This window comes from Euleptes europaea, chromosome 13, assembly GCF_029931775.1.
Source record: "Euleptes europaea isolate rEulEur1 chromosome 13, rEulEur1.hap1, whole genome shotgun sequence".
Taxonomy (NCBI): domain Eukaryota; kingdom Metazoa; phylum Chordata; class Lepidosauria; order Squamata; family Sphaerodactylidae; genus Euleptes; species Euleptes europaea.
The window spans coordinates 11,998,764-12,019,993 of NC_079324.1; the positions used below are offsets into that span (position 1 = coordinate 11,998,764).

The following is a 21,230-nucleotide window of genomic DNA, read 5'->3' on the forward strand; positions in this document are numbered from 1 at the left end:
CAGATCCAAAGCTGCTAATGGTGAACCAAACTACAAAGCATAACTTTAAGCATAGAGTCATCCCAGGTGCAAATCCAAGAGGCCTGGGAATTAGGAGATAACGGTGCCTGGTAGGAAGTAGGGAGTGAGCAGGCCATAATACTGAAGTTGCCTGCTAGAAGCTCAAGGTCAGAGCAGAGGGGGGAGGAAGGAGCGGGGACAGTTTGAGAGCTGTTCAGAGAAATAAAACTAAAGGATGACACTTGCACAGAAATGGGCCTAACTCATGTCAAGAGCCTGCCTGGACTCCTGGCAGGCTGAACAGCAAAACCAATAGATACACTTGCACAGAAATAAGCACGACTCTTTAAAGCATGACACTGGAACAGAAAGAAGCATGACTCTGACACCCAACATGAGATGGACGGACTCCATCAAGGAAGCCACGGCCCTCAATTTGCAAGACCTGAGCAAGGCTGTCAAAGATAGGACATTTTGGAGGACTTTGATTCGTAGGGTTGCCATGAGTCGGAAGTGACTTGACGGTGCTTAACACGCATAGCATGCTGTCAGGCCTGCTTCCCACTGCTCTCAGCAGCCTGTGAATGTTTTAGTTTCGATTCCACCAGGTGCCTCTCAAGGTCGAACTTGCTAACTACTGAATCCCTGTTCCAGCGCTATCTCCCGTGGGAACGGCCCCTCGTTATGGGGGGGGGGCTCCCACCTTCACCCGTTGTGACGAATGCTTTCCCTTATAGGCCTGCACTGTGCTCCCAATTGCCATTCGTGCCACTGTACCTGTAAGCTCTGCATACCTGTATGTTTTCCAATAAACCAGCTCTCTTATGGACTCCTTGTCTGTGGATGCTGTTTGTGGGATTGCCATGGGGACAAGTGCTTCCATTTTGGTGGGCGGGCAAGCGGACTGATGTGGATTCATTCTGATGTGGTAAACAAGGGTTCGTGGGGGGACAGAGAGAGACCTGAGATCGTTATTTCAAGAAAACAGTTTATTTGCAGCTGCTGACTCAGAGGCCCTAATGGGCAGAAATCTCTGAGCCCCGATTGTACTGAGGGAGAGATATTTATCCAAATTCAAGATATGACAACCCATCAACATTCAGGGTGAAGCTGATAGCACTCCAGACATCGAGGCGGCAGTGGAGTAACAGTTTCACCCAGTTCTTGTTATGGTTTACTGTAACCCTCCATGACTCTTGCCCCAATTCCTTAGCACACAGACATACACACACAGAGATATCCTGCCCAGCAACAAGCTATTCCCTTGCTGTCCTAGTACATTTCAATACATTTACAGAAAGGAAAAGAGATTATTACAAATTGCTAAATCAGTGGATCTTCCATAGTCAGGGGAAGTCTACCTTGCTGTCTCAATTCATTCGCAGTTGCCCAACCGAGCCTCGGCCCTGACGTCACCATCTTCCCTCGAACGCTAAACGCCGCTTCTCGCCCCGCCCCAGTCCTGACTGACGGACGGGCGGACTCCGCCTCCTTTTCCTGCCCCTCCTCCTCGCAGTCCATCGGCGCCTTTGTCAGCCAATGCCCGAAGCCCTGCGGTTTGGCCCCGCCCCGCCTCGGCGCGGCGATGACGTCACGGGACGGCGGCCGCTCCTTCCGCGCCTGCGCCGCCGACGTGCGGGTGGCGCGTCGCCTCTCTCCCCTCCCCCTCCCCAAGATGGCGGCGGCCACCAGCGGCGAGGCGGTTTGCGGCGACGGCCCGGCGGGCGCCAAGAGGGCTCATCTGGGGATCCCCGAGGCGGTCTTCGTGGTGAGTGAGGGGCCGGAGGGCGCTGCGTGGGTGGGCCGGCGGCGGCTGTCCGGAGCTCGGGGGCTGGAGAGAGCGGAAAGGCCTTTCGGAGGGGGAGCGAAGGCAGGACTGAGGAGAATCTGGCCTCGGGGTCTGACTCCGGAGTGGTGGCCCCGGGGCTCTGCCTCGGACCACTCACGCGGTGTGGCGATCCGGCCGAGGAGACCCGGGTTCGAGTCCCCATAGAGCCGTGACACTCGTCGGGCGACCTCGGGCCGCTCAGGGACTCAGCCTGGCCTGCTTTACAGGGGTGTTGTGCGCATCAGAGGGACGGTCGCCTAAGGAAGGGTGTGGGGGGGGTAGCTGCTGGCCTTGCTGGGTCCCACCAAAGCCTGCCTAGTTCAGCATCCTTAGGGTTCATTGGGAAACAGCTCGAGAATATTTGCGCTTAATAACTCTATATCCTGCTCACCCCCTGACAGACGCCTGACTGAAGCTTCCATTATTGTAAAACCTTTATATGGTATGAGTGCCCTTGGAATACAGTGCTTAAGACAACAAACGGGGAAGGATGCAGAAACAGACTGTGATGTAATGGAGGTTTTGGGGCATCTTTTCTTGCAGGGATGGCTTATGAATCTGCTGTGCCAAGTCAGGCTGCTAGTCTGTTTAGCGTAGGGGTGTCGAACTCAGTTGTAATGAGGGCTGGCTGCCCCGTAAATGTCACTTGGTTAGACCATGGCTCGCCAGCCCAGATCAAGAGTGGGGTGGGGGGTGGGATGGCGGCTCGTGGGACAGACAAGAGCTCTTAAATAGCTGGATCCAGCCCACAGGCCTTATGTTTGACACCCCTAGTTTAGCCTGTACTGTCTAGCCTGAGCAACTATGGTTCTTGATTTCATGTGGAGAAACATCAACATTAGCCAAAAAGGGCAAGAGTCCAGTAGCACCTTAAAGACTAACAAAAATATTTTCTGGTAGGGTATGAGCTTTCGTGAGCCACAGCTCACTTCTTCAGATAGCTTCTTCAGAAAGCTCCTACCCTACCAGAAAATATTTTTGTTAGTCTTTAAGGTGCTACTGGACTCTTGCCCTTTTTGACTACTGCAAACAGACTAACACAGCTACCCACTGTGAATTATCAACATTAGCTTCTCAGATAATTTTATTTATAGATGCCAGGGACTGGACCTGGGCGTTGTGAATAAAAAGCATGTGCTGTTCCTCTGAACCACTCCCCTTGTGATACATGTGTATGTCTGGTTATTTTATTATTAACAGGTGAAGCCGCTTTATGCTAGTGCTGTATTGTCTGCATAGGCTGGCAACAGCTCTCCAGGATCTTAAGCAGAGGAAAGCAATTCCCTGCTTTTCTATCTGATATCTTCTTTTTAAACAAGATATTCTAGAGACCAAATCTAGGACCTGCTGCAGGCAAACCATGTGCTATGCCACTGAGCAGTGGGTCATAAGCAAAAGTGTTTGGAGGCCTTATTTAGCTTAGGAAAATATAACTAAAAGAACATAGAGTGTGAAACTATGCATACTGTGGGGGAAAAAGAATAATTTTCCCCTTTCTCACAACACCAGAACTTGCTGACGGATGATTTAGGATAGAAAAAAGGAAGTGTTCGCGAACAGTTAATTTATGGAATCCCGCTGCCATAAAATGCAATGATATACACAAATTTAGGTAGCTTTTAAAAAGGATTAGATACATATCTGGAGATGAAGTCTATAGTGGCTGGTGATCAGGATAGTTACGGTAAATGGAACCAATTGCTGGGGGTGGGGGTGAAGCAAAAAGAGGGGAAGGCCTTTATGTCTGTCTTGTGGGCTTTCTAGAAATATTTGGCTCACCACTGGAAAATTAGGGGCTGCACAAAGTGACTTTTGTTCTGATTCTGGAGGTGTCTCACACCCCAGTCGTGACCAGTTGCATAGTTCTAGGAAGCCCACAAGCAAGCCATGAATTCAACGGGTATAGGGTAAAAGAAGATGACTGCCCAGTCACCCACAGAACTTAATGGCTGCGAGTTGAGCCTTGGTCGTCTTGGTTTGCATTAAATACCTGCAAAGAATGAGTGGCAGAGTGTATCCTTAGTTTGCAGAGAGTCCCAGGTTCACTGCCCAGCATCCCCACATAAGGATCTCAGATAGCATAGCTGGGATAGACCATATGGTGAGACCCTTGCTGCCAGGCAGAGGAGACCAGGCTAAATAAAATAATGGCTTGACAATGTAAAGCAGCTTCCTGTATTCTGCACACTGTCAACTCAATCAATGCCCCCCACCATTGCATAGTAGAGAAGATCTAAGTATGTTCTCAACCTTTTAATACCATATTTACCCAAAAGGAAGGAAAATGGTTACGGTAAATTTAAAAAAGGTAACCCTGGAGATGACTTTTGCTCTCCTCTCTCTACCTCAATACCACTGTTAGTTCTGACCGTGACATTTGATTTCAAGTATTACGTGCTTTAAACTTATTGGTAATTGACAAAGAGCAAGTTCTTAGGGAGGTTTGTTGTGGAACAGAATGCAGTTGTCTTGGTAGGAAGAGCATTGGAAAGACCCCTTGTAAGACTATAGGAGAATAGCTGGGGGAACTATGCGGATAGTCTTTTTAAAAATAGAATTTAAATGGAAGCTCTGTAGAACATTCAGATGGTGTTGGCTGCACTTGTTTTCTCTGAGGTACTGTGTACATTTTATTATTTAGTTACAAAATTTATACCCAGCCTTTCTGCCCTCATAAGGGCCACTAAGGTGACTAACAAATTTTTTAAAATATACATAATAAAATTACATCTTAACAGCTATCAAAACCAACAAAAAACACATCATTAGAACAATTAAAACTAGATCTAAGATACTCATGGATCATACAAAAACACAAGAACAATTAAAACATTGCCCAGGAAGGAGGGATCACTGAGGGAACTCCAAACCGGAAAAAAAGTCTTCACCTGATGGTGGAAGTTGGCAGCAGAAGGGGCCATGGGGAAAGAGATCCTCCATGGGGAAAGAGATCTGGAGTTTAGGTGCCATTACTAAGAAGGCCCTCTCCCAGACAGCCACCTGCCTAATCTCAAAGGCGGGAGCACCCAAAGCAGTGCCTTGGAAGAAGACTGGAGTGGTTGGGTATGTTCATAAGGGAGTAGGCTAGGGGTGGGGAACCTTTTTTCTGCCAAGGGCCATTTGGATATTTATAACATCATTCGGTGGCCATACAAAATTATCAGCTTAAAAATTAGCCTGCTATATTTGGTCAAACATTTAGCCAAGAGGCACGACCAGAGACAGCTCCAAGTGTCTGCCACATAGAGTGACTTGCTTTTGAGCTCTGCTGTCCCCAGCTGGGCCCAAGAGATTCAGCCAGGGCAGCATCCTTCTGAGTTAGAGATCTGCCAGGACCCATGAAGGGCCAGACCAAATGATTTCGAGGGCCTTATACGGCCCCTGGGCCTGACGTTCCCCACTCCTGGAGTAGGCGGTCCTTCAGGTATGTTGATCCCGAACCATATATAGGTCTTTAAAGGTCAACACCAGCATCTTGAATTGTGCCCAGAAACAGATTTGGAATCCAGTGTGGATGGGCCAGGACTGCAGTGATATATGGTCCCTACAACCCACTCCAGTCAACATCCTGGCTGCAGCATTTTGCACCAATTGAAGTTTCCAAACACCTCAAGGGCAGCCACATGTAAAGCGTATTGTAGTAGCCTAATCTAGATGTAACCAGGGCATGCACCACAGTGGTTCAGGAAAGTCCACAGCTGGTTAACCAGTTGAAGCTGGTAAAAGGCACTCCTGGTCACAGCTGCCACCTCGGGTCCCAGAGCATCCGCAGACTATGGAGCTTTTCCTTTAAGAGGAGTACAACTCCATCTACAACTGGAGACACCTAAATCCTGGGTCAGACTTTCCACGCACCAGTACCATATTTATCGTGTTGGGGGTTAAGCTTCAGTTTACTATCCCACCTCAACTCCAGAACTGCCTCAAGGCACCGCTTAATGGTTTCTACAGTCTCCCTGGGATCTACCTGAAGTGCAAGATATTGATTGATTGATTGATTTGATTTCCATCCCACCAAAGCTGGGCTCAGGGCAGCTCACAACCAAAAATACAACAAATTAGGTAATATAGTGCCTCTTAACAATATAATGTAAATTATGTTTAAAGCCCTATTGTTTAAAATTGTAAATTTTTTGTTTAGAAAATTCTAAAACAATCCAGATGGCGCCTTTAGACATTGATAACAATGACAGGGTAACCAGTCATGGAGAAGGGAGGAAAAAAGGAGGGGCAATGAATAGGAAAGGAAAAGGAAGCACCAAGAACAACTAAAGGAATGGGGCTAAGGGAGGGAGGCCAGCTAAGACTGAGCCATCGCTGTCCTCAACCATAGGTCTGGTGGAACATCTCAGTCTTGCAGGCCCTGCGGAATTGACCTAAGCCCCATAGGGCCTGGGTTTCACTTTACAGAGAGTTCCACCAGGCTGCAGCCAGAGCTGAAAGAGCTCTGGCCGAGGACAATCGGATACTACTTGGGCTGAGGACCACCAGTAAGTTGTTACTAGATAAGTGTAGTGCTCTTTGGGGGGTATATCAGGAGATGCAGTCCCATAGGTATGATGGTCCCAGACAGTTTAGGGCTTTGAAGGTCAACACCAAAACCTTGAATCTGATCCAGTGTTCAACCTGGAGCCAGTGCTGCTGGTGGAGCACCAATTGAATATGCACTCTCCACGAGGTCCCTGTAAGGAGCCTTGCTGCTGCATTCTCGACCAGATGAAGTTTCCAGAGCAGCTTAAAGGGTAGCCCTGCATAGATCAATTACAGTAGTCCAGCCTGGAGGTGACTTGCATGGATCACTGAGTGCAAGAAAGAGCTGAGTGTCATCTGCATACTGGTGAGAACCCAGCCCAGAACACAGTGGTTTCCTGTAGATGTTAAAGAGTATAGGGGACAAGATGAAGGGGACAGATCAAAGGCCAAGTGAGTGAGCAGCAGTCCCCTAGCACCGCTGTCTGAAGCCTGCCCTCCAGGTAGGACTGTAACCACTGCAAAACAGTACCTTCCAGCGCAGAAAGGTGGTCCAGAAGGGACCCATGAACAATGGTATCTAACGCTGACAAGCAGTATAGGAGAATCAACAAAATTGTGCTCCCTCTGTCCTTCTCCAGGCTCATGTCATCCACTAGGGTGATCAAGACTGTTTCAGTCCCACAACCAGGCCTAGAATCAGATCACAAAGGATCCAGACAAACTGCTCAATCCAGAAAAGCTTGAAGTTTTCTGTCCACCACACATTCAAACACCTTGCTCAAGAATGGAACATCTGAGACTGGTCAATAGTTACTGAGATTTTCTGGGTCACCTTCTTTAGAAGTGGATGCACCACAGTCTGTTTCAAGGCAGGGGAAAGCACCCCATCTATCAAGGAGCACTGGAACCAGCTAGCCCCGCCCCCCCGGCAGATTTAGGTAGCCAGGAAGGGCAAGGATCATGCAAGCAGGTGGTAGGCCTCAAACTTTCAAGGATCCATATCCTCAAACTGAATAAATGGAAAAGTATCCTAAACAGAAGTTGGCACCCTGGCACCGTCTGGCCCTGTCACTGCTAATGTAGAATCCAAGTTGGAATGTAATATACAAGAGAATTTTATCCGCAAAGTGTTGCTGGTGGATACTGACATGTGATGGATATCGAAAGGAAAAGCTGTGACTCCTCGTTTACTTGTCAGATTTACTCAAAAGAAAGAGGATAGTCCTAAAGAGTAGGAAGGAGGCAGGAACCCCATGAGGATCGATATTGGTAGTTCAAACAGATTTTATACATGTGTGTAGAGGAGGGGATTAATCAGCTTCAAGTAGCCAAGGAAGGAGTCATTCAAAGTTGTCTTATTTTCCTTGTAATTGAGGTGCTGGTTCCCTGCTGGTCCAAATGATTTCCTTGGTGTCTCAGGTCAGAAGACCACCTGAGTAAATCAAGGGGTTCATATGTGGACTGTGGTTTTGACTCTTGGGGGTCTTTTGTACTACATCTGGATGATGTTCAGTCTCTGTATCATGCAAGAAATAGAGGATAATTTTCTTCCACATCTTCTTAAGACTGTCTTCAAGTTACTTTAAAGTTGTTTGCATTCCTAAACATGCAACAGATTCCAATGCTTGTAACTTTGAATGTAGTAGTATAGGTAATAGAACAGGCCTTGACAAATTTTCTTTGGCCATAGGAGCCCGTCAAAAAATTTGAGAGCCAGACTTATTTTTCAGCCATCAGGATTTTGTTTTGAAGACTTCTTTCCCCAGTTGTTGCTGCCACAAAACACAGAAACAACAGCCACAGTATGTTTCTGTATTTCTGCAGCAACGTGGTGTGCTGTCATGGTACCTTTGTGCTTTCTTTTCAAACAACAACTAGCTTGGGAGTTACTTAATTTGCCCCAGATCCTTGCGCTTAAGGTCTCAAGGAAGGGATGAAGGCATGAAAACAACCACTTCCTGACTATGGTGGGGAAACACAGTGCACCACTGACTGGCCAAAGGGAATAAGCCAAAGGAGAGTAGGGGGTTGACTAACTACTCCTGACTGCCCGAACTAATGGAGTTACTAGCACTGAATGGAGCTACTAACACTGAATGTTTTACATGTGCCTCTTTGAAGGAAGATGTCGATTCTTTCATGAAACAGCCAGGAAACGAGACGGCAGACATAGTGCTCAAAAAACTGGATGAACAGTATCAGAAATATAAATTTATGGAGCTTAACCTTGCCCAGAAGAAAAGAAGGTGAGCTTTGTATCTTTTCTGTAGGCTGTTCTAATGCTTAAAGTTTCCCGGGTTATCACTAATTAGCTAATTAGCTCCAGCAATTTGAGCTATACATGCTGTACTCTTTTCCTACGAGCCTGTTACCATAAAGGAGTCTGTGAGAACTTCATTCTAGTTTGCAGTAACAGAAGCTCAGACAGCTTGGTGTAGCCCAGGGGCTCTTAATGTTTAATACACAACTACCCACTAAGTATGCAGTGGAAAAATTAGATTTGAGTCCAGTAGCACCTTAAAGACTAACAAGATTTCCAGGGTATAAGCTTTCGAGAGTCAAAGCTCCCTTCAGCAGATATCTGACAAAGGGAGGTTTGACTCTTGAAAGCTTATATCCTGGAAATCTTGCCACTAGACTCAAATCTAACTCTTCTACTGCAGACCAGCACTCCACACAAGACAGCTTTATATGTATAGCCACAATACACATACCATAAAGATCTCAGCTGGGAAGCCATACATTCAATTATAGCCTTGTGCTTGAGGGCCATCAACCAATTCATTAATGTTCGCTTTGATTCCTATTCACAGTGTACTGCTTTTTTTAAGAATCTGGGGGAGAAACCTTGGGATGGTATAATTGTGGCAAGGGTCAACAGTATAAAACAACTCTCTGCTGGCTGTCACAAGCCATTGCAAGTTGGGAGGAAGGTCTGGCTAAAGTCCCTGCTGTTCTCCATCTGCCCCCCAAAGTTATGAATGCCCCTCAAAATTTGTGGGTGACCTCCATTTTTGATGTAGTTGTGTTTTTGTTTTAAATCTGAGCTATGCTTTTCTTTCAGTCAACCATGTATGACAGTCATAGACCAGCAGAATAAAACACAATATGCTCATGCTTTTGTTTAATTTTAGTAAGCCCTGACACACCTCAGGGGAGGTTGCTTATTTTGCCTCTCTACTGCTCTTCCCTTCTCATTGGACACCGCACCCAGTTCAGTGACAGAGATGTAAGCGCGGGGTGTCATCTCAATTTAAAGTATGTCTTGTCTGATTTTGACATGCTCTTGCACCTTAGTGGGTGCAGGAATAAAATATGTCTCCAATTTTAATGCAGGGGGGAAATGCCAGTGGTTTAGGGAGCAGCACACTAACCCGTCTCTCCTGTTTTATATGCCCATCTGGCAGTGAGTTTGCAACTTAGTTCCCACCTCATCACTTCCGCTATCTCCAGCATCCACAGCATCCCTGTTCTGTCTGTCCATAAACTAATGACTCTGTCTTTTCTGTCCCCTTCCAAAATATACCAAACTAATTTTTGCACTCGTTCCTTTTAGACTGTGATTTAAAAAAAAGAAGCCCTTGAAGTGACCTCCCCCCCAAATCCTCCCAAAGACCTCTGAGGCATTTGCCACCCTTAAGGGTCAGCAGGCAGCTGTAGACAACCACTTGCAAACATTTTCCCATATGAAAGAAGCAATGACTGGGTTGTTCTTGCAGTCCAGCTGTGGTCAGGTAAACGGCAGGGATAACTCTGGAAAGATGTTTGGTCTATATTAGAGATATAAAATTTCCAGAAAAAATGAAGCCATGGGGGGAAAAAAATTTTCCTGGTTTTTTTTTGAGGAAAATAGCAATTTGGGGGAAAGTGGCAACATTTGCACTTTCCTGTCAGACTTAAACTACTTCTGTTGATTGGACAACATAAAATGCATAATTTGTAACTTGATCAACCAACATTTTGGATTTCTTTGTGAAAGTGAACAAGCAGGTAATAGGGACCAAGTAGGCATTATACCCTTGGACTTTCAAAAGGCTTTTGACAAGGTACCAAAGACTCCTGAGTAGACTTAGCAGTCATGGGATAAGAGGACAGGTCCTCTTATGGATTAAATTTGATTAAACGACAGGGAGCAAAGAGTAGAAATAAATGAACAGTTCAGTGGAGGTAAGCGAACGGTGGTGTCCCACAAGGATCGATATTGGGGCCAGTACTATTTAATTGGCTCATAAATGATGTGGCACTAGGAGCGCGTAGTGCAGTGGTCAAGTTTACAGATGACACAGAATTATTCAGGACGGTGAAAACCAAGGATGACCATGAACAGCTCCAGGAGGATCGCCACAAATTGGGTGAGAGGGTAACAGTGTGGCAGATGAAGATGAAATATGCATATGTTGGAATAAAGGTGTTTTCCGTTAAAAATAGACATGATCATATTTAGCTGTTGTAGAAAAAAATTTACATCTATATTTAATTCACAGGTTAAAAAATCAAATTCCTGAAATTAAGCAGACATTAGAAATCTTAAAGCACATGCAGAAGAAGAAGGTAAATGATTGTTTATTGCGTGTTTGTATGTGGGTATAGAAAGCTCTAATATCTGTCTTGTCACAGGACAGATTAGATTCAAGAGTCCTCTCATGCCTAATCTTACTCATGAAATTAATTGGAACAAATAACTTTGAAAGAGGAAGGGAAAATAACTCCCATTTGAAATCTCATGGTACGTTAATAGATATGTTCAGCGGGCATTTCTGTTTCGCATCTGAGAACACATCATTAATAGTGGCAATAAGTACACAGTTCAGTATTGGAACTGTAACCTTTCTTGGTAGTAGAAAGCCATGCTAGTAGCCATGTTGTTGGTATATCAGTTCTGTAGCCTAATTGTCATCTGTTCTTTCTAAAGGAATCCACAAACCCAATGGAAACCAGATTTTTATTGGCGGATAACCTGTACTGTAAAGCGTCAGTTCCTCCTACAGATAAAGTTTGCCTGTGGTTGGGGGTAAGTAAGTTTTTAGAAAATGTTAAGAATTACACAGTTGTAGAATTCAGCACCGCGGATTGGGATGCTGGAATTATTCTAGCCACCAATCCAATTGGAGAATCATTCTGTTCATTGTTGTATTTCATGTTGGGTTTTATTAGTCACACATGTGGAATTCATGAAGCCTTTTTCCTCTCACGTTCTGAAGGCATCGTTGCTGTTTTTGATCAGTGGAATGCTTAGGCATTCTGTGTGTGTGTAAAGTGCCGTAAAGTCACCTCCAACTCATGGCAACCCTATGAATCAATGTCCTCCAAAATGTCCTATCATCAACAGCCTTGCTCAGGTCCTGAAAAGCGAGGGCCGTGGCTTCCTTTATAGAATCAGTCCATTCCTCTTTTCCTGATGCCTTCAACTTTTCTTAGCATTATTGCCTTTTCCAGTGAGTCTTCTCATAATGTGACCAAAGTACGATAGCCGCAGTTGAGTCATTTTAGCTTCTAGGAGGCAGTTCAGGTTTGAGTTGATCTAGAATCCACTTATTTGGGGGTTTTGGGCATTTTTTTTGGCATGTATTTGTGTGTGTGTGTTTTTTGCATTCCACAGTATCTGTAACACTTTCTTCCAACACCACATTTCAAAGGAATTTACTTTCTTCCTGTCAGCTTTCTTCATTGTCCAGCTTTCACACCCATACATAGTAATAGGGAATACTATGGCATGAATTAACTTGATCTTGGTTGCCAATGACACATCCTTACACTTAAGAATCTTTTCTAGCTCCTTCATGGCTGCCCTTCCCAGTCTCATCTCCTGATTTCCTGGTTGCAGTCTCCCTTTTGGTAGATGATGGAGCCAAAGAATAGACAGTCTTGAACAATTTCCATTTCCTCATTGTCCACCTTAAAGTTGAGTAATTCTCCAGTAGTCATTACTTTTGTCTTCTTGATGTTCAGCTGTAGTCCTGCTTTGGCACTTTCACCTTTAACTGTCAGCAGTAGTTGTTTTAAGTCTTCGCTGTTTTCTGCCAGTAATGTAGTATCATCGGCATATCCCAAATTGTTAATGTCCCATAGGTAGATAAAATACATAGTTGTCTAAAACCTTTGCCAATTGAAAACCATTCTGTTTCTCCATATTCTGTCCTAACAATCAAAAGCTTTGCTGTCAATATGTGTGTGCCTTCGCCCCATATATATGTTCTCGCATAATCTAGCTGTAGAGCCAAGGTTAGAATCGGTGGTGGTATTTTCTTATCTTTCTTGCTATAAGATATGTACTGTTGACACTCAAGCAATTTCTTCCTTATTTTTTCCCTTAAAATTTTTTCATAGGGAAGCTGCACGTCTCCTAGAGCTATTCTGACACTTGACTGTATGCCAGGAGTCCCCAGCATGATGCCATTGGGTGCCATGGCACTTGCTGACACCTTTCATGATGCCAACCAAGTGTTTTTTAGAAAGTGGTTGGGGCCTCGTGGGGCTCTTGCCCAGCAGGGCTTCTGATTGACCTCTGGGATCTAACTAGCTGTGCAGATTAAAACAGCTGCACTTGTTTCAGTTGCTGCCACCGGCACAGTGTTCATTTTATTCTCTCACTCCTCTTTCCCAGAGTTTTTTTTAGATTTCCCAGTGTGTTTTTAGATTACCTCTCTGCTCTGCTCTGCTCTGTGTGTCTGGCTCCACCTTCTGTGACAGCCATTTTGTGATTGCGCCCACTGCCTTGTGTCCGAATTCCAAATACTCCCACAGGCTCAGAAATGTTGGGGACACCTGTGTACTTCAAGAAGTTGTATACATGGGCTATTCGTGGGCAGGACCTCTTAGTACAGAGTCGCATGGTACAGGGTCAGTTGTACAGTTCTGCTTGACTAAGGAGAGGGACTTCATAGCGAATGAAAGTTGTGGTTGGTCACAAGTAGGGAAGGAAAAACTTGAGGCAAAAATAGCAGTGGCTTTACGCTGAGCACAGTTTAAGAAAATTAACCATTTATTTAAGGTTTTTCAGTTGGCCAGCAGTCATCCTTTGGGGATACGGCATCAGTATTTTCCCTTCATTTGGGTCTGAATATAATTTATGTTACCAGGAAGATAATTTCGATATCATGAACTAGGATTAGGAGTTGTAGTATTAACAATATATGATCTACTCTAGAATAACAGTGAAATGTACTGCAGAAGAAGTTGAAAATAATGCTAGAGGTTTTCCCTTTTCCCTCTTTCTCCTTTCCCCTTTGTCCCGTTTCTCTTCCTCTTTCCTTCCCTTTCCCTTTCCATTTTCCTCCCACCCCCCTTTCTATGTTGGACCCACCAATAAGCACGGGTCCCTGGTCATTAGTTTTTGGGTCTCCCATTTTCACCCCTTCTGAAACTTCTATCTGAACACAACACTGAGGGTGCCATATTATTGGACAGATGTAGAAACAAAATGCTAGTTTTAATTAGAATGCAATTTTATTATAAAAGTAAAATTATTGTAAATTGTTGGAAGCTGCCCTGAGCGGGGGAGGGCAGGGAATAAATTGAATAAAATAAATAAACGAAGAGGCTTGGTTTTCAGGTACAGCACAAAAATAAATTATTACGATGCATAATGCCCCTCTGGGACAGGCTGTGGCTCAGCAGTAGAGCACCTGCTTGGCATGCTGAAGGTCCCAAGTTCCCCGGCATCTCCAGTTAAAAGGATCAGATAGTAGGTGATGTGGAAGACCTCGACCCAAGAGCCTAGAGAATCACTGCCAGTTAGAATAGATAATACTGACCATAACAGACTAATAATCTGACTCAGTATAAGGTAGCTTCATCTGTTCAGAACAGAATATACAGTGAGGGAAAAAAGTATTTGATCCCCTGCTGAATTTGCCCGTTTGCCCTCTGACAAAGAAATGACCAGTCCATAATTTTAATTCTATTGTAGCTGTGAGAGACAGAATAACAACAGGAAAACCTCCAGAAACCCAGAAGACAAAAGTCAGAGATTGATGTGCATTATAATGAGTGAAATAAGTATTTGATCCCTTTGCAAAAGATGACTTAGTACTTGGTGGCAAAACCCTTGTTGGCAATTACAGAGGTCAGATGTTTCTTGTAGGTGGCCACCAGGTTTGCACACATCTCAGGAGGTATTTTGTCCCACTCCTCTTTGCAGATCCTCTCCAAGTCAGTAGGATTTCGAGGCTGATGTGTAGCTACTCGAAACTTCAGCTCCCTCCAGAGATTTTCGATGGGATTAAGGTCGAGACTGGCTAGTCCACTCCAGGACCTTAATGTGCTTCTTCTTGAGCCACTCCTTGGTTGCCTTGGCCGTGTGATTTGGGTCATTGTCATGCTGGAATACCCATCCTCAACCCATTTTCAATGCCCTGGGTGAGGGAAGGAGGTGCTCACCCAAGATTTGACGATACATGGTCCCATACATCCCTTCGATTCGGTGAAGGTTTCCTGTCCCCTTAGCAGAAAAACACCCCCAAAGCATAATATGTCCCCCTCCATGTTTGACGGTGGGGATGGTGTTCTTGGGGTCGTAGGCAGCATTCCTCCTCCTCCAAACACGGCGAGTTGAGTTGATGCCAAAGAGCTCGATTTTGGTCTCATCTGACCACAACACTTTCATCCAGTTCTCCTTTGGGTCATTCAGATGTGCATTGGCAAACTGCAGACGGGCCTGTACATGTGCTGTCTTGAGCAAGGGGACCTTGCGGGCTCTGCAAGATCTCAGTCCTTCACGGCGTAGTGTGTTACCAACTGTTTTCATGGTGACTATGGTCCCAGCTGCCCTGAGATCATTGACAACTTCCCCCCGTGTAGTTCTGGGCTGCTTCATCACCGATCTCATGATCATTGCAACTCCACGAGATGAGATCTTGCATGGACCCCAGACAGAGGGAGGTTGACAGTTATTTTGTGTTTCTTCCATTTACGAATTATTGCACCAACTGTTGTCACCTTCTCACCAAGCTGCTTGGCAATAGTCTTGTAGCCCAGTCCAGCCTTGTGCAGGTCTACAATCTTGTCCCTGACATCCTTGGACAGCTCTTTGGTCTTGGTCATGGTGGCTAGTTTGGAATCTGATGGATTGATTGCTTCTGTCGACAGGTGTCTTTTGTACAGGTACTGTAACAAGCTGGGGTTACAGGTAAGACCTCTCCCTTACAGCAGGTGCTTCTAATCTCAGCTCGTTACATACAGTGAAGATACCAGGTAGCCTGACTTCTGGCTGGTTGATAGGGGATCAAATCTGGCTGGTTGATACAGGATCAAATACTTATTTCACTCATTATAATGCACATCAATCTATGACTTTTGTCTTCTGGGTTTCTGGGGTTTTTCCTATTGTTATTCTGTCTCTCACAGCTACAATAGACCTACCATTAAAATTATGGACTGGTCATTTCTTTGTCAGAGGGCAAACGGGCAAATTCAGCAGGGGATCAAATACTTTTCCCCCTCACTGTATCAAGAAGTACCAGCTGGACTCAGACTATAAAAATAAGTGACTAATCGCAGGCTTTGCTGAAAGGTCAGCAGGGAGACTGCTAGAACCCCTTGCCTCTGATCCAGAGATATCTCCTAGAGAAGAGGAAAGAGCAGAGGTGAATTCCAGATGTAGTTGACTGGAAACACGGCCATGCTTGCAGCAAAATATGTTGAGGCGGTGGTCAAAGCACAGCTGTTTCTGGTTGGGAAGCTTTCTCTCCATGCAGTAAAACTAAGCCCACCAAGGATCTGTATTGGGACCAGTGTGAGGGGAGTCTGAGTTGAACAATGAGGTACCCAAGCTTTGTGGCTGACCCTAAGCTTTTTTTTTTTTCTTTTCTTTTTGCCGTCAAGTCTCATCTGACTTACGTTGGCCCCTGGTGGGGTTTTCAAGGCAAGAGACATTCAGAGGTGGTTTGCCATTGCCTGCCTCTGCGTCACAACCCTCATGGTCCTTGGAGGTTGACCATCCAAATTTTAACCAGGGCCAACCCTGCTTAGCTTCTGAGATCTGACAAGATCAGGCTAGCCTGGGTCTATTTAGGTCAGGGTGACCCGAAGTTATAGGGTTGTGAAAACCTAGAGACTGTGCAAAGCATTTCTCCAGGCTGGATGAGTGGCAACAAAATGGCAAAAGGTTCAACGAAGTGTAAAGCGATGCACATCAGAGCAGAAAATACCATAAATGACATATTTTGAGGCAAAGCCTACTGATTAGAAAAAAATGTTACCTGTCAACTAATGTTCATTGGGAGTTGCTGTCAAATTGCACCCATCCCCAAAGTGCCCGAGAAGTCCTAGATCAGCCACAACTGTATTGCACGATCTGCAGTCCATTTAATGAGGAGTCTCTGAGCTATTGCTGTTCTTAAGTATGTAGGCCTACAATGAGATCAAAGCTAAGAGAATAACAGAGCTGTGTCTTGGAGCGGCAGTGGTTCTCCGCTAGAACATTTGCTTGTTAGGCAGAAGGTCCCAGGTTCAATCCCCAGCATCTCCCATTAAAGGGATCAGGTAGTAGATGATGTGAAAAACCTCTGCCTGAGATACTGGAGAGACGCTGCCCATCTGAGTAGATGATATTGGTCTTGGATGGATCAAAAAGTCTGATTCAGTATAAGGCAGCTTCATGTGTTCAAAAGAGAAGGTGTTGGAGATGGATCCATAGCACTGTTTGTATTAATTGATCTTCTGTGACTGCTTAAAATTCTTCACCTTAAATGTTATTGTTCTCAGGCCAATGTAATGCTGGAGTATGATATTGATGAAGCCCAGGCGCTGCTAGAAAAGAATCTCTCCACAGCCACGAGGACTCTGGAGTCTCTAGAAGAAGATCTGGATTTTCTTAGAGATCAGTTCACTACTACAGAAGTCAGTATCCTTTTTCTTTTAAGGGCTTGTTCAGGGTATTATTCACTGTGTGTGTGTGTGTGTACTTGCTGACTGGCTTTGAGTTGGTTTGCTTTAGAAACAATTGCAGTTAAGAAAGAAAGAATCCAAAACTGGCACAGCTCAGCTGGCATGTTTTGGGTGGTTTTTCTGGGGGAAACCTTTAGCGTTACCGCACTTTGTATTCCCAGCGAAGTATTAAGAGTTTGAAAATGTTATAAAAAATACTGTTCGCACTTTCTGTGTATTCCCACTGATGTATTAAGAGTTTGAAAATGTTATCAAAAATACTGTTTGCACTTGTTTGGCCCCTTTAGCTGTGAAGACGTTTCCCAACCATTTATAAGCCGTGGTATCCAAAAATCCTTTTAAAGCGATGTTTTTTATAACATTTTCAAACTCTTAATACATCGCTGGGAATACAGTGTGGTAACCCCCCCTTGTGTTAATTAAAAAAAAAAACATTGTCCCGAGACTTGTGAATTTCACATACCATTTTCCCCCCGTACATCTATATATACCTATGCATTAGGCTAGTTTACTCCTTTGCCCCTATATTGGTTACAGCTGCCCTGTTGTGCTTGTTGAAACAATTAGCTGCTTTCTTTGGAAAGGAAATGAGGTTTGGATAATTCTCATGTACGTCTTGGTAATTTGGTAGTCTGTAGTGTCCTACCACATCTTGAGGCGAGAATTGCTGTGCATCTCTATCAGATCAGAAATCTGGGGAAGAAGGGGGTGAACAATATTTTTCTTGCAGTTTAAATAACTAGACAACAAATTTACCAAGTGGTTATGCGCAGGCTTTTGTTAAGTACTGTGGTAAATGTTTATGAAGGGCTAGTTTACTCAAATAAGCACTGCTTTATTTGTTTTTTTAATCCACATAAGCATGTGCTCTGGTAGGTAACTGAAGAGGTGATATTGTGAATGGACTGTCAGTGTTTCCATGGTCACTTCCTTCATAAACATCTAGCTTTCATTGTCGCCCTAATTTTTACTGCCCCCTGCCCTTTTGTTTTTTTAAATTGAGGGCAGGTAATTTTGTGGTGTGATTCTATTTCACAGTTGTCTAGTAGAAGCCAATACTGGGTTACCAAGCCCAGCTGCAGTTTGTGGTCCCTGGTCTAAAATTATTTTTTACACAATCGTGTCTCTGAACATACGTTCCTATGAAGAGGACGCAGTGCCACTGAGACCTGGACACTCTAAACTACTCTGGCAATTCTCAAAGCTTGGTGGTGGTGGGAAAAGTCGCAGCCAATTTGTGGCGACCCTGTTAGGGTTTTCAAGGTAAGAGACTTTCAGAGGGGGTTTGCCATTGCCCACTTTTGTGTAGCAACCCTGGAATTACTTGGTAGTCCCCCATCCAAGTATCAACTAGGGCCGACCCTTCTTAGCTTCGGACTAGCCTGGGCCATCCAGGTCAGGGCATGGTTAGTCTTATCATATTTTGGAGATTGACGGCCATCACGCTCCTACCCATATTGATGATATTTAAAACACACCTAAAATCTCAGTAAAGGTAAAGGTCCCCTTCGCAAGCACCGGGTCATTCCTGACCCATGGGGTGACGTCACATCCCGACGTTTCCAAGGCAGACTTTGTTTGCAGGGTGGTTTGCCAGTGCCTTCCCCAGTCATCTTCCCTTTACCCCCAGCAAGCAGGGTACTCATTTCACCGACCTCGGAAGGATGGAAAACTGAGTCAACCTTGAGCTGGCTACCTGAAACCGACTTCCATCGGGATCGAACTCAGGTCGTGAGCAGAGCTTTTAACTGCAGTACTGCAGCTTAACACTGCGCCATGGGGCTCCTAAAATCTCAGTACTTGATACTTTTTCTTCCCCTTTCTGTTTTGGTATTCAGCAGACAAAGCAACAGCCAAAGTTTGGCAGCTGCTTTAATCTCACGGCAAAATGCTTTTCTTAACAGCGCCTCCCAGATATGGCTAGAGTTTATAATTGGGATGTAAAGAGAAGAAACAAGGACGACCCATCCAAAAACAAAGCATAGTTTTTGCCAACTTTAAACGTGGTTCTGATTTTAAAAGTATTTTCTTATTTTAAACAGACCTTTAAGTTCAGCCTTTGATGGGACTGAGTTTAGTTTAACCTCTTCAGTCAGTAACATAAAAAATCTTAAAACAATGGCGAGCGAGCACCCTTTTATTTATTTGGCAAGCCCAATTTGGTTCCATGCATGCTTCCTGACATTACAGCTGGCTTGGCAAATCAGCCACAGAGGACTTGGCGTTTGGGTCACGGGGCAATTTAAAGTGAGGGATATTCATGACATTTCAGTCCAGGACATTCTAGCAGACCACATCTTTCCCCTTGCAAAGGGACTGCATTAGTTTAATTATTATAGGCACTGGATGAAGGAATCCAGCAAGATTTGGCATGGGGGAGGCAACATGCAGCCTGTGAAAGAGCCAACATTTGGGGTGAGGAAATACATTACAACCCCATGCTCATTATGGTGATTCCCCCCCCCCTTCACACGTTGCCCACTGTTCTGTTCTGAGCAGTTACTGGCTCAGCTTGGCTCTGGGTTCTTCATGGTCCACCTGCAGTGAAAGTTTTAAATAGCACAGTCTGGTTGCGGTCTGACTTGTTTTCATGCAAACGCCCCCGTTCACTCTTCCAAGTATAGAATTGGGTGACATACAGAAGCTAACAGCCTGCTGCACCGGGCCACCTCATCCTGCCGCCCCTTACATCGAGTTCAGATGTCTTAATGCTTGCAAAGACACATTTGGTGAAACCTGCATCGAATGTGGCAGCCCTGTTTTGAGCTCAGCTTCAGCCGTTAGCGGGCTGAGTGTTATTCCCGTGTTGCTTATTACGAAGCCTCGCAGAAAGCGTTGCCTTGACACCTTCACTGTTTCTTTCGAGCCGGCACGCATCCGACGGTCAAATGAGTGGCGGTGTTTACGCTGCAGAGTAACTGGCGTGGCAGGTTTCACTTCAGAATAAAAGCTAGCGTTAACTGTGTTCTAGTTCCATGTAATAAAAATACTTGTAAAATTTTTGTACTTTTATTTCATTATATTAAAACACGGCAGAAACCTCTGTGCCTGTTTTTTTTTTAAAAAAAATCAGTGAAAGGGCAGCAATATATCTGGAATGTTCCTGGATGGTTTTGGGGGGGGGGCGGAAGGGGGGGATTGCTGCCAGCCAGGAAAAATGCTTTAATGAGAAGGATGTGAAGCAAAGCTTTAAACTGAGTTGCCCACGGAAGATACTTCATTGTACTTCTTTAGCCATCATATATAATAAACAAATTCTCAATTTTTTATTAAACCAAAAAGAGGGTTATATTATTTGTTCCTAGAACTCAAATAAGTTGGAAACAAGTACAGCTAATATGCAACTAACTTTACTGATTACAAAAGAAATGTGTTCATATGTGTGTGTTAAGTGCTGTTAGGCTACTTCTGATTTCTTGTGACCCTATGGATTAATGACCTCCAAAACACCCTGTCATTAGCAGCCTTGCTCAGGTCTTGTAAACCAAGGGCCAAGGCTTCCTTTATTGAATCAACCCATCTCATATTGGCTCTTCCTCTTCTCCTCCTGCCTTCAACATTTCCTAGCATTATTGTCTTTTCCAGTAAGTCTTTTCTTCATACTGGGTTATAAAGTGGAAACGTCTCTTCTCCTCCTTGTGACTAGTGGAGTTTAGGAAAATGAATGTGAGATAGGAGCCTTTGTTTTAAGAACTACTAACAAATGCTTGTAAGAGCTTGAGTTTTAACAGCCTTGCATATTTTCACACTCGAGAATGCCCTGTAGAGGCTGAGCAGGGTCAACACAGTAGAGTTGTTCACTCTTCCAAGTTGTGGAATTGTGTTGCATGCCAGACCTTCTAGGCTGCAGTGTAACATGCAGGCCTAATGGTTTTGTTAAACAAATCATAGCTCTTTCCTAGTCTCTTAGGTTATAGCTTGGATATTGTCCCTGGAGAGAGCTGTCTTTTGACCTGCTCAATACCAGCCTTAGCTGCAACCATTTCCTATAAATCCATTGTGGAGCAGGGAAGATCCTCCACTAGAGCATCATCTAATCCAG

The 21,230-nt window shown here is 44.7% G+C and overlaps 1 protein-coding gene across 1 annotated transcript; it reads left to right on the forward strand.

Moving 5' to 3' along the window:
• Window positions 1-1,585: 1,585 nt before the first annotated feature.
• On the forward strand, window positions 1,586-19,269 carry VBP1 (VHL binding protein 1). The gene is made up of 6 exons (XM_056858956.1): window positions 1,586-1,768; window positions 8,423-8,547; window positions 10,786-10,852; window positions 11,214-11,312; window positions 17,006-17,144; window positions 19,103-19,269. Exons 1-6 carry the CDS (start codon window positions 1,586-1,588, stop codon window positions 19,171-19,173), a joined length of 684 nt encoding a protein of 227 aa, XP_056714934.1. The 3' UTR covers window positions 19,174-19,269.
• Window positions 19,270-21,230: the final 1,961 nt, after the last annotated feature.